Raw genomic sequence first — 17,738 nt, 5'->3', positions numbered from 1 at the left:
ATCTGTGGTGTGGTGAACTGTTCATAAGCACAGTGTAACAGTGTGGATGGGAGTTTGTGAGCCAGAATGCCGGAAGCGTCTGTTGTACCTATGAACCATAGGTGGCTCCTCTCCTTCTGGAAGTGCCGGCAGCTCTGGGGGGGTGATGTAGACCGTGTGCTCGCTGCGGTGGGATTTGTCAAGTTCAATAAGCCTTGTGTCCTCTGGCTTTTCGCTGTCCACCTAGAGTAAAAGCACACTTCATTAGACATGGACTGTTTTATGTTTCCACAAAAACACACAGTATAAGCAATGATGACCCATGATGGAGAAAAGATCATGTTTTAGTTAAGAGGCTAGATGTTTTTTAATAGTAGTCACTGTATAAAAGGTGGAAAATAAGAAGTAAAAAGAGGAACTGGAGAGAATATTTATGGCAACTGCAAGGTTTAAAAAAAGGCTTTTTGGTCTTTTATCACTAACTTACTCCATATTACTATATTTTTAAACTGACTCATTACATGTCAATCCAGAGCTATATTTTTGGTCAGAATTGAGAACTGAATCTGGAACAAGACACACATACTGCCATACAACCATGCCAAGGGATTTTCCACTGTCTGGACATGCTGCAGTTAGCCAAGAGACTTTAAGCGCAGATCATCTGACCTCAGATCAGACGGAGCACAAGTTTTAGTGTAAATGAGCCTGATAATCTCCCACATTGCTGTGTCCGACTGATCTCCCATCTGCACCAAGGAGCTTTGATCCTCCTAGACTCCATCCAATCCTCCCCATCTGCCACAGATGTACTAGAAGTGCACTGACCTGGACTTAATGCTCAATGTTATTTTGCTTGAGGCGTGTGAAACCATTCCAGTGCAATTTATAGGCTAGCCAGGGCTTGGAGGAGCCACAGTGCATTTAGCCTTCAGACAAAGTCTGTCTATAAGACCTGTAAATGGACTATAAATGCATCATAAAGCCCATGCCACTGTACTACATTGGAAATGAGGAACGCTATCAAATAAAACATGACTTTATATCTATTGATAGAGGGAAAATCAGTTTTAGCCTCCTCAAAGTCAGCAAAATGGTTTTGGATCATATGTTACAATGTTATTAGACAGACAATAAGAGCAACAGGACAGAATCGAGCTCTTCATGGGCTTGCCAAATGAGTTTCCCTGAGAAGGTTTTAGATCAATCAAACGGCATCGATGACTGTGGCTACAATTAAAGTGCTATGTAATGCACCAGGATGCCCAAAGTCACTTTTTGTGAATACAGTACAAAATAAAGTCTGAAACCCTATTAATCCCCATTTTTAACAAAGTAGTAAGTTCAAGCAGGTCTTTTAAAAAATGATGAAAAACTGTCAGAGTCAGGAGGTATATGTAAATGCTATTTTAACCTTTTTAGTAAGAGCCTGATGTGTCATTATCATATCATCAAGTAAATAAATATATATAAGATGGAATACATATCTATATAAAACAATCTTTTTGCTGTTGATGACAGGATGAAATGTAAACAAGATAAACAATCTTTAGGACAAAGATCGGATCCTGCTTTTTAAATGGCTTCCCAAGTATAAACAAAAATGGAAGTTGATTAAAGTTATTTTATTGCGTGAGAGAAAAGAGAGGACTCTGAGGACTCTGATCATCGCCATGAATCTTGCAGTGTAGGTGATTGGGTGCCTGGGACAATAGTGAAATATACAGTTTAAAAATAGTTTTAATAATAATAAAAATCCACAGCAGAACACTATGAATGTTCAATTAAAATCAAGTATTCCAGAGAGCCATGTAATTATACACGGTGCTGCAGAATACATTTAAACAATTCAATGCCCTTATTGGCCTCCTGAGTTTTAAAAACACTTCCACACATGCATCATGGCTGTCAGCCGATCATAGTGCAGATTACATTGAAGTCTTAAAAGAAAAACAGCACCAAAAAATTCACTCAGATGGTCAGAAACAGAGTGAAAAATGGTTATGTATTACTACATTATGATGAACTTTAAGATGAGTTCTGGATCGCTGAGGTGTCACACTATAACCAAGTTGGTTTTAGGCTACAGCAGTACATGGTTTGTCCTTTACTGCTCTAGTTCCTTTAAAATGTCCTCTGTGAACATAACCCACAAACCCACGCCAGTTTAAATCAACTCAAGCTGTCATTTTCATTACCACCAGCACCACAGTGCTAAAGAACTGTCCTCCAAGGTTCTCTCGAAAGGGAAGGACAGGCCAGAGCAGGATAAGTGTGACTTTCACTGATGGCAGCATAATTGAATGTGTAAAGCAGAGAGCTACACATTCATCTCTACAAGCACACAAAAGCCTTGTAAAGAGGACAGGTGAGAGATGACTCCTGTGCCTATAAACAAGAATAAAGTGTGGGCTCTTGTCGAGAAAGATATAAATGTACTACTACAAAGGTACAAAACAGTCATTAGAGAATATATTTGTCAGCACTTTAAAAATGAGGCAACTTGAGGCGGTTCAACTTCAGATCCGTGTGCAGTCTGAATCATACCAAGAAAGGGGACAAGAGTTGCGAACATAAGGAGAAGCAAAATGGTGTATGGCACAGAAAAATTAATTATGCATGCAGGATCTCAGTGGTTCTGCAGAGACTCTGATCTAAACTGCAATGTTTTTAAATAATGAAGGCAGACAGCACACATCTTCAAAACCAAGATTTATACTACCATATCACCACACCAGTGGTGAAACCACGTAACAAAATAGGTCACGTCTGTCAACTGTGGTCAAAAACACTAGGGTGAGCATTTTTTTTTTCTTTTAAGAGTCTTAATGATGCTTTTAGATATTAATAATACAAATTAAAAACAAAAAAATGAGAGAAAATTTAATAATATAAAAAATTAAATAAAATTAAATACAAAATATTTCTCAAAACTGTTCCAAGCAGCGGGAATGTGAAAGACCTTTTTTTGTAATCAAGGTAAATTATTCTGGTGACTATTTTCAGTTATACACATATTCCCCCCATCAGAAGTAAAAATACACTAAATTCAGCAACTCACCTTCCCTCCTTTCTCAGTGCCGAACAACTTTCCAAGCAAGCAAATAAACAGTTTAAAGAGAAAAGAGAAAAGAAAGTAGTGAGAAATTTAAAAATAATAGGACAGGATGAAAAGCCGGAAAGGAGAAAAGAACGAACAAGAGAACAATACTCACAGAAAATTAATAACCTGACATATTAAGCCCAAGGGAACATAACACCACAGCTAATAATGACAACATTTCCCCTTACTGTTCAAACAAATCAAGCTGTATGCAATCCCTTGAACTCTTTGCATGGAGTGTAGTTTAAATGGTAACTTTTTGTGAGCCTTGTAAAGCAGACACACTGTAAAAAAATTGTTGTTTCAACTTAAAAAAGTAAGTGTTTGTGCTGCCTTAAAATTTTAAGTTTAGTCAACTTTAAATATGAAGTTGTACTCCATGAAAACTCTGATATTTGAGTTGACTTAACCTAAATATAAGCCAGCACGAACACTTACTTTTTTTATTTTTTAAGTGCAGCTTATATTGAATCTAGTGGGGCCTCTAATCTGGATAAAGGCATGAGATGCATTTCTTAGTGGGTATATAGACCCAAGGATTCTTACCTTGTCAACGCAGTCATCAAAGAAAGCAAGGCTTGCATCCTTATCGCTGACAAAAGAGCACTCTTCGATGAAACGAATGAACATCTGAGTCTTGGTCATGAGGGAGTAAAACTTTTGATGTGATCGATCACGACTCTTCAAAAAGCCTGAAAAAAAGCCATATGCAAAGTCAAGGACATCAAGCAACAAGTCTAAAATGTGCCATTACAATGAGAAAAGGTGACCACATTCATTATTTGATCCCTATAATTCACTGCCACAGTTGTCGGTTGCGATTAAACATTTAATCAGTCAAATTTAGGAAGCAACGTCGCAAATTACGTGTTAGTTGCTAGAATGTCGTCATTGAGAAAGCCTGGGCAGAGTGTAGACAGAGAGAAAGATGCAACAGACTCTAGCTCATTGATTACATAAGAGGCTGCAGATGTGTTATCAGACATTCTATTAATCACTGCAGTTTGTTGGACCTGTCAGGCATGTCTAATTTCCAATGGGGCTTTATCAAAATCGCCACAATAATTTCAAGCCTGATTTAAGCCAGACTCTACAGGCACAGGGCCAGATTCGAGTATTGTGAGCAGCTGCTGAGCTTCAGCATTCCACTAATGTACCACAGTGTACTCGCTGCATGTGGTCAAAACAAAACATTGAGGATTTGAAATGCATTCTTTTTCCGTTTCGACACCGATGACGCAACTCTATACCAGCTGTCCTTGATGTTCACAAACAACTATCAACATAAACAACTGTCCTGATACAATGTGACAGGAGAAAGCTTCAAGCATCATGTCCATATTGGCTGCTCACCTTGCGAATCAAAGAGTGAACTGGCGTCCGTTGCTTTCTCAGACGGAGCTTGTGTGATGGGCAACAGGTACGAGCGGTAGCCCTTCAAGATGGCAGCCATGAAACGCAGAAAAGCCTCCTGGATCTCCAGCTCCAAGGTTTCCAGACTCTTCCCACCACTGCCAGGTTCTCGCTCAGTCATGAAGGCCTCCATCTGTCCTTCCTCACGGCTCAGCTGATAACCTATGGAAAATTGATGCTTAAGTCACACTACCATTCAAAAAGATAGAAATAATACTTTTATTGTATTAAATTGATCAAAAGTGACAGCAAAGACATTTATAATATTACAAAATATTTCTATTTCAAATAAATGCATCACAGTTTACACAAAAATATTAAGCAGCACAATTTTCAACATTGATAATTTGTTGATTGAGCACCAAATCAGCACATTAGAATAATTTCTGTGTGACAGACTGGAGTAATGATGCTGAAATTTTTAAAATATATTAAATAGAAAACAGGTATTTTAAGTTGTAACAAAATTTCACAATAAAACTGTATTTTTGATCACATAAACTCAGTCTAGTTGAGCATAAAAGACTTTCCAAACTTTTGAATGGTAGTTTATACAAGTCAACTTTAAAACACAAAGAGAAAATGTACTGATATACATTTATTTTACAATGTCTTTTATGCATAGCATATCTCAATATGAAGATATAGTAGGATCTATTCAAGAAATGGGCATACTATATAAGCTCCTCTCACATCACTTCAAAAAGGTGAGCAAAAAGATCATAGGCTCGGTCTGTTATTAAACATCCATTTCAATGGACACAAAATGTTCTCCATAAAACATATAGGATCACAGTCACTTAGCACAGAAAGATACATCATTTATCACAGTTTCTCTCTAAATAACCTCAGTGTTTTTCCAAGTTCAACAAGATGGTACATTCTGTACAGGACATTTTGGAGAACCAAAAAATACACTAAATAATTGGGTTCAAAGATTGGTTCAAAGACTAAAGGATCAATCAGCTCTCAGCTACCAGATAATATCCCAGCACTTGAAAAAAGCCAACTGCCCCATCTCTAAATCCCATCACATCTCAAGGATGACTGCATTTTGCTCTGACTCTGTCAAGCATTCGTAAAACATTGTTAGGAAATATAAATGATACTGTCAGAGCCCAAAAAGGACAGTAGAAGGCCACTTAGAATGGCATTTGCCGAGCAGTCAAGTGAACTAATATTGCCTTGAATGGGAAAGAAAATAAGTGAACTCATTTCTCTGTTGACACCACAGTGACCCGCCCTCACTAACCCTCATCCAGTTGCTGGTGGAGATTGCTGAGGGTGTTGATCAGATGTTTACAGGCTTTTCTTGGCAGGATCTTCCAGGTCAGGGATCTGCGCTCTTCTTTTCTGAAATAGGCCACACGTGTTTATCATTTCAGAGGGTAAAAAGCAAAGGGAAAAAGAAGTCCAAGCATGTGAACAACAGAACTGTGGGCTGCTTAATGTTTTAATGTAGATTTTACAACGTTTGCAAACTATTAGCTGCATGCTGACAGACAAACAACATAGGAACATGTGTTCAACACATGGTAAGGTCCTATCTTTAATACATTCCTCAATGCTCATATATCTCTATCCGGATCTTTTAACCATCTGCATAATGATAAAGATCATTATTATAATATTTATTTGGGGATTTTCTGTGGTAAAAGAAAGTCAAAGGTCAAAGGTTAGGAGAGGCTCTCATGGGAATTCAGAACTATGCCGCGGTCAAAAGGTCACTCACTGAGTTATAGTGTTGGTGTCCAGATCCACACAGCTTATGTCCGTCGGTGGCTCATAGAGGTCAAAGTACCGCGAATCCACCCCTACGATGAAAGGACATGGAGCACTGAGCACATCTGCCAGGGCCAGCGGGCAGAGAGGAATGTATGGGCATGGCCAGTGGAAGGGAAAAATCATCTGTCGGACAGGTAAAACAAGTTATGACAAGACAAAAACATGCAGGATTGGTAAAGGCATGAGTGAAAATCAATGGTCTTCCACTCACCGATACCAGGGCCTCTGTGACGCTGGTAAGAACGGCCGGACGTAAGGAGTGCACCAGAATCTTGTGTTCAGTCACAGCTAACACAAGCAGAGTCACTGCATTCTTCGGGCCGAGGTTCAACAGCAGTGTAGAGAGCCTTCCTCCACTGTGGACAAAGAAAACAGGCATGTAAACAACACACAAAACAAAACAAAACTTCAGCTGCTTCCTGATCTATTTCTGGCATTGTATATTATGAATATTGTTGGATCTTTGACTAATTCGCTTTGTTTCTCGTTTGTAAGTTGCTTTGAATAAAAGCATTTGCCAAATGCATAAATGTAAACATAAAACAAACCAAAATGTTATCTTTTTTCAACAAACCATGGAACAATGCAACATCCTTACAAACTGATATAGAACTTGACCTAATTGACCAAATTTTGAGCCTCCCACAGTGATTTAGATCTTAATCACTTGATTAGACACTTTTCAATCTGCATGAATCATTCTTTACCTTTCAGGTTAAATTGTTCGAAATTATCAATTAATTTTTTGGAAGTATCTAATTTTACTCGGGTAATCTGTTTAAATGAGTAGAATGTTTCTGCAATGTGTAATATGATCATCTACAATGAGATTAGGAAATTACCTGATACAGGCAATTGCAAAATATTGTATTAGGAGTCTCCACTCACATTAAACATGCTATAAAGTTGCCACACATAACCAGGTATCATTTCCACACTTCATGCTTTGCTCAGCATTCATCAGACATGTTCAGTGTATCTTGTGTCTGCCTTACCTCAGAGGGAGAGGAGAGGAAACAGGCTGGCTCAGCATCAGGCTATCATGTGGAGACAACTGTGAAAAACAAGCACACAAACAAGTGAGTTGAGGGCAAGGGTTGGAAGCTATTTGACCACATAATGTCATTTGTTTTGACACATTCAAGAAAGACAGTGTTCAAACAAAGACACGATATGCACAAAACTCACCTGCACCAGGATACGTGGCCTTTGAGAGGAAGGAAAAGGTACCTTGTGCATGAAATGGGAAATATGCCTGAGAGAAAAATCAGGAGATATAAAACAAATTACTATATAGTGGCCGCAAAATGTTTTTTGGATATTTCAATTTCAGCTCTAGCCCAGCAACCTCCTAAATTGTCCTCAGAACTCACTTCTCAATGGGCAGCGTGTGTGGACCTGAGATGGAGTATCTGTAGAGGAAGGTCAGGAAGTTACGGAAAGCATCAAAAAAGGGCCAGTGAGAGAGAAGGCAGATGCTTTTGTTGGTGTGGACGGTCATGGATCCATCGGGCCTGAGTCCGTTAGCCTGCAGGCCCAGCTGAGATCGCTGCTTGTCAGTCAAACGCTCTTCTGGGTAGGGCTCATAGAACTGTATGGCGGCACCATAAACCTGAGAGCACAAGACATACACCTTCATGAGACATGAACACCTTCTAGGAATTGGGTTGGTTTACATTTCATAGAACAAAAAAAAAGCTGTCTTGATTCTGAAGAGCACACTGGCGACTATTTTAGCATACTTGAAAGGAATCACCATCAATATCTGCTGTGCTCAGATCTACCCAGTGGAAAAGTGATACAGAAGATTTATTTTGCAGTCTTTTAGTTCAAAAATATCTCAGTTTAGCAATGTTTCTTTGAAGCCGTTCATCTAAATGAATAAATTATACAATACTGCAGCACAAATAGCCTTGAGACTTGTTCGGCAGTGAGGAGAGTGAGCCGAGTGTACTGATGTGTTTGACATAATTGAGCTGACCCAAACAGCACTTTAGCAATGCATTATTAAACAGGCCAATTACACATGTTCATCTTATTTTCAATTCTTTTCTGAGGCCCATTATTCACGGGCGCTTTTGATATTCCGCCTGCGCCGGTTTCTAGCTGCTTTAAATTCTTTGCACATTGCTAAACCAGACAAGACAATTCACCTTCTACTGGGTCTGATTTTCCCAAAGAATGATTGTGTTGCAGTGAGAAGAAAACCTGCAGAAAATCAGAATGTTTGTGTGTATTTGTGCGTGCTCATGCGTGGATTTTTGTGCCTGTACCTTTTCTCCAGAGGCGCCTGTGAGAACGAATGTTGAAAAGACAGGAAGAGAATATTTGGTATGAGAGGGCCAGCACTCAATGGACACTCCCATCGGTAGGCAAAATAGGGGCACGGATTCAGGCAAAGGAAAGGAATCATAGTCCTCCTCTGGGTATCTGGACAAAAGACCTGTACATACCATACAAACCCTCAATTAGGTTGTAGAACTCTGGTGAAGACAACCATTATTACTGATCACTGAGTCGTTTACCCTGTAATTAATTACTTGACCCAGACTTCCATATGACAAGCTAAACACAGGCAGCAGTTAAAGCCTAGATCTGTATACTGTGCGTACTAAGCCTAACAATGACATCATGTTGTTCTTGCTACTTTGGGGTATCAGGTTTCACTCAGCCGCAACCATATCCCTCTGTTCTGATGGTCTTCACTATAAACACATCCTGTCCCTCCTGCTGCTCATTGCAAAATGCACAACAAAACACAAAACTGTGAAAAACAACTCAAGACTGAGATACAGTACCTGCTGTGAATGCAAGTGTGTTGGTTTTGGCCAAAGATTTTTTGTAGCACATGTACACAGAGGACCCCCACTGTAGAAGCAGGAAAAATAGAAATTAAGTTGATTTCAAATTGTATACAGGTATATAAATGGCTGCTTCTTGTGGTCTGATGTTATTTCTCATAATTTCTGGCTAACTACTCAACTAAAAATTTTTAATAGGGATGCACCAAGGTTAAAATTCTGCCCAATACTGACAAGCCAATATTAATAGTTATGTTATGGCAATGTTATGCCCTATATTAAAATTATAGGGTCAAACTTAAAAATACAAAACTAAAAACTACAATTAATTGTTTTAAATGATTGAAATTGATTGTTTAAATGATTGAATTGAAATGACTTGTTTTATATATGAATTTAGGCATCACAACTCAACTCAAGTACATTATGAAATATGAATAATTTTAGATTTGTTCAAGTTTGTTAATTACTAAATTGAATTATAACATACTCATTCATTATTATGAGATTATGAGAAAAAGTCAAAAAATTATGTTGAAATTATGACATACTAAATCGAAATTTAGCATACTAAATCGAAATTAAAGATTAAAAAGTCAAAATTATGGCTTTTTACTTTTAAAGTCAATTTATATTTTTTTATCTCAAAGTATGTCATAATTTCAACTATTTTTTATATAATTATGATTTACTAGAGCATTTTTTTTCTTATGAAGTGGAAATGGGCTTCATGCGCTTATATATATATATGTGGTGATGGTTTCCACCATCTAATGGTTTCCACCACCATCTTTTCAGTGGTGTCGGGTGACTGTTGCACTGATCCCTCACCATACTGCTGTTGAGGTTCTTGTCCACCTTGCAGAAAGCATGTGGTGGTGTCTCTCCCTTGCCAGGAATAATGACACAGATGTCTGTGACTGCCAGCGTGGAGTGAGAGTGATTTTCAGAGGCACGCCGATATGTGATGTAGATCCTTTGAGAAGAGGAGCTACTGATATTGGCGGGGCGGCCAGAGGGAGTGGTCTGTATTATTTGACAGTCCGGCTTCAATTTCTCCTTCCACTCATAAAGGATGCTAAGAATCATGAAAGAACAAAGATGAGGATAGTGAATGCCTAGTGCCAAGTGAATGCCTAGAAGACCTAGTGATACACAACAGTTTCCAAAACCAACTGAGCTGGCCCACTGTCTACTACTGCCTATTTTTGTAGCTACCTTAAGAGACAGCATCATAAACGGTACTACATAAATGAGTGATTTCAAACTCCCTACATAGGCAGTAGCTCAGTAAATAGCCATTTCAAGTAGCATAAGAGACACAACTCACTTAAAGTTGATTCCAATAGAATTGAGTGTTAGCAAGCATGTTGCTAAGATAACTACATGATGTTCTAAAAAGCAAATTATATAGAAACAAATATTTAGCTTTTTATGATACTTTCTAGTATTAAAAATAACTGGGTTTAGGAAACATCATTGTCTACCGTCTTTTTGTCGCAAATAAGAGAACAAAAGCTGGTTAACTACTGTTTAAAACAGTAAAAACATTAAGACCCAATCAGATAAACGATAAAAACATTAAAAGCCAATCAGAATCCACCTGAATTTAAAGAGCTTGAGCATTTAAAGTGACAGACGATATAACTGCATTGCACTTATAATGCACATAATGTTATTGTGCTTTGTAGTGGGCATTCATATAATTCATTATAGTTATCTTTACAGTTAACATTCTTGGTGTGAATGACCTTAAGTAGGTTTTGGTACTACAAACATGTCCGAAGTCTGAAGCCTTACCCCAGGTCTGTGAGTGGCGGTTTGTCTCTGCCTCTCCTGTAGCAGAGGAAGATCTGCGGCCCCATGAGACTTCCTCCATTCAGTTCAGCAGAGAGTCCAGAGGGGGTGCATTCAATACAGGTGAACCCTCGAGGTACCTCTTCACCTAGGGAGCGAATCACCACCGCCACATCAGTGATGGGCGCCTTGAGCTGTGCTGAGCTCCGGTGACCACCATCTTCAGGGTGGACATCTTCATCGAGAGGCTTAGAGGAGTCGGTGAGTCCTGCCACAACAAAGTAGTCTGCTACACGAAGGCTTTTCTCCTCCATTTTCATCCCCATAGAATGAGGACTATATGTGCTGGAAAAACAACACAGCGACGTGAACAGGGTGAGGGAATCATGACATGATGTAGCCCATAATACTGTTGCTTAATAATCCCAGGTGCTCGGATTCAAATATCCTTACAAAACATCCTTTTTCAAACCGGGAGGGGTTCAAAAAACAAATCAGCACAGCACAGTGCAAGTTATAAAGCACTCATAGGAAATACAATTTTTACATTTAGTTCCCTATGTGCTTAGAAAAGGATATGACTAGTATTACACATCCACAGATGCAGAGCACAACCTCATGTAACAATCTTTGTGAGAAATATAAACTAGACATACGGAAGCAATTACCCGTTCCTGCTGGGGATAAAAGAATATGCCTTATTATGCTTTTGAATCATGAGTCAGAGTTTGTACCCGCAGAATAAATGCACAGGAAGGGGGGGAAAAAAAAGAACTTAAAAAGGAAAAGAGCTCAGACAACAAAGGGAACTCCTTAAGATTACATCAATGTGACGTTTGTCACTTCAAACTTCACTAACACTAAAACCACTGATATCTTAATTAGAGATTCCCCTTTCTTCCAGAAGAGGCCTGGGGCTTTTACAACACTCAAGTTGGCACATATTCTCGCTCACACATGACTGATGCTCACATGCCTTCATCGTACCAAAAATAACAGGGCACCCGCTGGTAGCCCATTCCAGTCACACCAAATCACTGATAAATAGGCTACATAAATAGTTATCCCTAAACTTTTGAACTCAACCATCTAGGTGTTTGATAGGTGTGTTTTTATTTTTATTTACAAAAGAGTATTCTTACTTTGGAATTAGTAAACAGCAGTAGTATTTATCCCTGAACAAGTACTACCATAAAAATACCATTATCATTATCATTATTATAGTAGACAGACACCGTCTGAAAGGTCTTTGATGGCTTCCAGCTTTATTGCAAATGGCTTCTCTGTGATTTACAGTAATGGCCAACAGAGTCACGGGACACGGCTTAAGAGCTTAGGAATTGAAACTGACCTACTGACTAGTTCTTTTGCCGTGACGTGAAGTGTTGTAGTGAAGAAATGTGTCTAATGAGGAACCGGTGATGCTGATGGTGTAAAACGGGAAGTTGCTGTTTCTAATCAAACATTTTGGAAATGGTGACAAGTCATCGGCAGATTTCATGATCCCAGTTGGATGCTGAGAATAAATACAGGCCTTAAAACTCTAATCCTTCTCATCCTCATAAACCTTTTGGCTTTGAAGCAGGGGTCTCTACAACACTCTCGCTGTCCCTTGTCTAGCAATGACAAAGCACACTTTGTTCCAGATGTCTCTACTGTAGACGTTTTCACATATTCTGCTCAACAATATCACACAAAGCAAACATAATCCCATCAAACTGCTTGCATAAACAATCGAAGATATCAAGATCTAATCACACCCACATTGTTCTAGAAAGATACCACATAACGTTCTCCAGACAGATTGAGAAGAAAATGTAGCAGATGTGTCACGTTACGTGAGAGATTTAGGATTATATTTAGACATAATCTCTCAGTCCAACAACCACGCCATCCGCAGAGGCTGGCTGTGCCCTCTCCACCATCCGAAGAGAGAAATTATAATCCTCACCATGGCAACCATGAAGGAAAACCAGTGAATATGTATCATTCGCCTTAAAATGCAAGGGGAAAAGAAAATGCTAATATAAAAACCAATAAAAAAAAATAATAAAAAAAAGAGTCAGAGATGAGCAGAAAGCTTACTCTTTTGGTAGAGATAATGACGCAGTAATGAGGACCTCACAATCACACATCAAGAGTTTAAATAACAACTGCTGGGGAGGAAAAGAAAAGCAAGCTTAAATTGACAGTTTAGAGCTAAATTCCAGGCAAATATGGATAGAATTGTAGAGAATTATACAGTTATAATATTATAGTCAGGCACATTGCACACTGGAAAGCCCTGAGGCACATTTCATCGTTATGTGAAGCAATTATAGACACTCTTGCACTGACTCAACACTTTTCAGACAACTCGTAGGAAATCACTCCCATATTGAGAAACACCATGGTAACGTCAAAAAGAGAGACTCAAAAACGCCCGGAAGTGCACTGGAAATGGCTCTTACGTCAGAGAAATCAGAATGGGTCCTACGCAGAGGAAATTCATGGATAAGTCATTAAAGAAAAGTATACTGCGTGTCTGAGCCATACAAATAAGGAACTCCTTCACCAACTTCATACTCATCATTCTGAAGAATTGGAGTAAGAGATCAACGGTTCCCTTTTCCAGTTTAAATGACTGGACAAGTTCTAGACCAGTACACACAGCACAGAAAGCACAACGCAACAGAATGATGCCTCAGAATAGGAAAACAGCCTCACATAATGGACATAAATCTGAGAGTTGCAAGAGGCTGTGAGTGGATCCATGATGTGATCTTGGATTTGCACACAAAGTACTGGTCCATTCAAAAACAAACGACAGAAAGAAAGAAAAAAATATTTATTATTACTTTACATAATATCCAGAAATAAAAAATATGCACAACAAAGACTTTAAAATTACTTATTTAAAAATTATAAATGTATTATTCATCAAATGCTGAACAACATTTGTGTCCATTTATTTTTCGATTGCTGTCCCCCCCCACCCCCGAATATTTATTACAATTAAAGCAGCATATAAAAAAAACTTCATAAACATGTACAATAATAAAAAGTATAAAAATAAATATATAATATATATTTAATTTTAAAATAGAATTACCTAATATTATAATAATACATGATATTAAAAATAAAAGAATATCACACTGTGATGTTCTGCCCAATCTGGGCCCTGTCCTAAAATGGATTTGACACCTTTGCTTGGCATTAAAGGAATAGTTCACACAAAAAGGAAACTTTTGTCATCATTTAGCCTACTCACCCTTTAGTTTTTCCAAACCTGTATGTGTTTCTTTCGCCTGTTAAACACAAAAGAAGATATTTTAAAGAATGTTAACCAGAGAGTTGACTGTACTGTACCCACTGACTTTTGTAGTATTTTGTTTTCCTACTATGGAAGTCAATGGCTACCGTCAACTGACTGGTTACCAACATTCCTTAAAATATCTTCTTTTGTGTTCAACAGAAGAAAGAAACTCATACAGGTTTGGATAATACAATAAGAGATGACAGAATTTTCATTTTTGGCTGATCTATGCTTTTAAAACCTCCGCACAAAGAGTAGATTTACATGACTCATCATATCAGGGAAAATGCTTTGTCCCAAACAAAACACCCACAGCAAAACAAAACACTGTTTTCTAATAATTTTATCTATGGCTGCTGCATGCTTATGGCTGTTGACACGATACGCCTTGCCCTTCTTTCACCAACCTGTGGCGTGTAGAAGCCACAGGATAAGCCAATTTAACAGTCTGCCCATAAAAATGAGCATGATCTTATCCAGCTGTGCTGGAGCTATGGGCTGTGGTCCTGAGTAAGGGCTCCATGGACCAACAGGCTCCAGATACTGCACAGCTCTGGGACAGCAGGGAGGCCTAGAGGAAAACACAAGAAGGGGGAACTATTGCAGCACATTTGGCCGAGCATCTGGTCTTGCTTAAAACACGGGGCGGACATTTGATTCCTTTGCACCATGCCGGGAAACAAGCAGACATCTGCATACTTTGGATAGGAGGAGGCAGGCAAGCTATTTCAATGTGGAAATGTTTTGTCAAGGAGACTTTACCGAGGTATAGGACAGGCAGTAATTCTTCTCCAACTCCATTTACTATAACTTTTGTTTTAAGACCCTTTATAAAGTATTGTAGTTATTTAACTTGTTGTCAACGAGACAAAATGGACAAATTCTGTCAAACAGTTAAAGTTTCGAAACAATTCCTGCCCATGCAGGCTTTCCAAAGTGGATGAGAAAATAAAAACAAACAAGAGTTGTATTAGTCTCAAATGTCTCAACATACAATTTACTGTAATATCATGATGCATTTTAAAGGAACACCCAACTGAAATTAAAGCACATTGCTAAAATACATTGCTAAAGTTGGTCTAGCAAAGACTGTTATACTTAATTACAAAATATACAACTACAGCTGAGTGATGATAAAATGCAAAGAATATACAGGCAAATATCACACTTCAACATTAGGGACAAGCTCATGAATCCTGCAAATTTCTCTGAATCCAGATATAAATCTCAACTGACTCTGAATCCAGGATCAAAGCTAAATCTCCAAAGTAGATGATGGATGCTTTGAGCAACCTCTCTGAAATACCTTTGCAAATTTGTCATGGTTTGCTCAACATTACATGATCTCATCAGACAAAATGCATTAATCTCTTTGTAACTCTGATAATCTGTTTGAGCATGGCATTTTGTTGCATATCTATACCCAAGAATTTAACTTTACATGTTCAGGATTTGGAGGACAAAATGTACTAATTTAACGATCAATCATTACAAAATTATATACATATATAATATTATATAATATATATATATAATCTAAATTTGAATAGCACACAGTTCCATTCCTTCAATGCATACTGTGGTTATGTCCCTGCAGAAAAACAGATCCTCTTTTGGATTTTAGATCAATTTTAGGTGCAAGTAAAAATAGAACATTGCATGATAAGCTATACTAATACACAAACATGAGAACATGGTGAAATAAATAAATATGAAGATGATACTGCATCCAGACAGCTGGGCTGGGTCAGTCTTACAATAACTCATAAATCATAAGCGCCATTGTATTTAAATCAGACGATAAAATCCTGAATTATAATAATAGACACATTTCTAGCTTTACCGAAAAATGGTGTCAAGTGATGACTACCATCACATGGTGTGTAAATACACAATCAGAATCAAAACAAGTACACAATTATCGACGTGTGATGACAGGTGCCACTCCATCGCCGGTCAGTCTTACATATTTATAAAATATATTGCTTTAATATTCCTCAAATGTATCGTTTTATCACCCATTGACGCTTTACATTTCTAAAAACAAACAAATGTCCGTAACCATTAAATAGATATGAGCATAGCGCACACTCACTGTTTCAGTAGGACGACGATTCAGAAGACACGTTCATTGAAGCACGCGCCGTTATGCTGATTAATAATCACAGAACGGAAGAAGGGACTTATGTATTTCCATTCATTTTCTTCAGACAAATGAGTTATTCCTCCATCACGTATAAACATTCCCTCTGTGAGGGCTATGCCTCATCTTCTCTATACGCTTTCAGAGATGCGCTCAGCTCGAGACTCGCGCAAGCGCTTATCAAAACCTGCCACCGGGGCACGTGACTGCCAGCACCCGTGACGTCATTTGAGCATTCCGGGGACTGTCGATTAATGGGGGGCGTCCCGACAGGTAGACCATATAAAGCCTGTGGTGCTGAATATTATCGACAGAATGTGTTTAAAAGTGTTGGACTTGGTTGCAAGATTTAAAGATACAGTGATAAAATAAAGTTCTAAGTGTGATAGATAGTGACTAGACAGACTAGATCAGCATATTTGGCCAATTAACAGAGGCAGTGGTATTTTAGTATCATTGAGATATAGCCTATTAAACTCTTTATTAATAGTTTAAATTAGTTTTTATGTTCATGTTTTCCGTTTTGATTGTAGTTATTTTGGAAAAGTTTGAATGATTTTGTCATTTTTATTACCCTAGGTAGTCAGTATGCTCTTGTTTTTGTTCATTATTATTTCAGTTTAGTTTAAGTTATTTTATTACATCAAGTTAAACAAAGCAAAATATTTGTATATATTTTATTTCAGTTAACATTTATTTTATTTCAAGCAGCCTAACAAATGTTTTTTTAATGTGGTTTTAGTTTTAGTTAACTAGCTATAATAACCCTGACAAGTGGTCAATCTGCCTAGTTCATTTCCTAAAATCTACTAACAGCCTTCTCAATTTAATGATAACAAACAAGATGCATAAATGAATTTAAAGCTAAATAAACACTTTATTTTACAAACACAATATTTACTCAAATTCACAAATATTTAAACTATAAATAAACACTTTTTTATACAGTATATTTAGGCCTATTTGTCTTATTTTGCAATCATTACATTTTATTACACTAAATAAAATATTTTGTACTGAAAAATTATATTTATTAGAATAAATTTTTATTTATCACACATTCTCTTAGTGATGTTTGGGCCCCAATATTATAATTAAATCAGCCACCCTGCTCTTTATACTGGTCTTGACTCTTACCCATTAAAAACCCATATCGATTGACCACTTATTGTTGCATTTCCATGGCAAGTCAATGTATTTTATTCCATTTTGTACTATTATTATTGCCATTATTTATTGCGAGAGGACATATCACCTTATGAATGGTTCAGTTTATGGAGGCACAGCTGTTATAGGCTATATAGCCCCCTGTGGGGCTCACTAAGTTTGTTTGCAAAACCTGGTCCTACACTGATAGTCTAGCAGGGCTTTAAAAATGGTGATGCAGCCTTAACAAGACAGTTTGCATGGTGTGACTGC

General features: G+C 37.8%; 1 protein-coding gene across 2 annotated transcripts in view; it reads right to left on the bottom strand.

The window, feature by feature from the left end:
• The window catches only part of dennd4a (DENN/MADD domain containing 4A), a 31,236-nt gene extending 14,722 nt beyond the window's left edge, over window positions 1-16,514 (bottom strand). Inside the window, exons 1-15 of one of the 2 annotated variants that reach the window (XM_077193317.1) lie at window positions 16,272-16,474; window positions 10,882-11,223; window positions 9,913-10,159; window positions 9,079-9,148; window positions 8,554-8,723; window positions 7,654-7,892; window positions 7,469-7,535; window positions 7,276-7,334; window positions 6,492-6,636; window positions 6,228-6,403; window positions 5,748-5,848; window positions 4,436-4,657; window positions 3,629-3,774; window positions 3,041-3,067; window positions 89-222 (exon numbers count right to left, since the gene is read on the bottom strand). In XM_077193317.1, coding sequence (XP_077049432.1) covers window positions 89-222; window positions 3,041-3,067; window positions 3,629-3,774; window positions 4,436-4,657; window positions 5,748-5,848; window positions 6,228-6,403; window positions 6,492-6,636; window positions 7,276-7,334; window positions 7,469-7,535; window positions 7,654-7,892; window positions 8,554-8,723; window positions 9,079-9,148; window positions 9,913-10,159; window positions 10,882-11,204 — 2,126 coding nt within the window. In that variant the 5' untranslated portion in view covers window positions 11,205-11,223; window positions 16,272-16,474. Of the gene's footprint in view, window positions 1-88; window positions 223-3,040; window positions 3,068-3,628; window positions 3,775-4,435; window positions 4,658-5,747; window positions 5,849-6,227; window positions 6,404-6,491; window positions 6,637-7,275; window positions 7,335-7,468; window positions 7,536-7,653; window positions 7,893-8,553; window positions 8,724-9,078; window positions 9,149-9,912; window positions 10,160-10,881; window positions 11,224-16,271 lie in introns of both variants that reach the window. The other variant, XM_077193318.1, reaches the window with a different exon arrangement.
• Between the last annotated feature and the right edge of the window lie 1,224 nt (window positions 16,515-17,738).

Source organism: Siphateles boraxobius, unplaced genomic scaffold, assembly GCF_051911475.1.
Source record: "Siphateles boraxobius isolate OS27281-9 unplaced genomic scaffold, OSU_SipBor_1 31, whole genome shotgun sequence".
In the NCBI taxonomy this organism is placed as follows: domain Eukaryota; kingdom Metazoa; phylum Chordata; class Actinopteri; order Cypriniformes; family Leuciscidae; genus Siphateles; species Siphateles boraxobius.
Note: the sequence above shows the minus strand (reverse complement) of the source record. Positions and strands in the feature narration are given on the sequence as shown.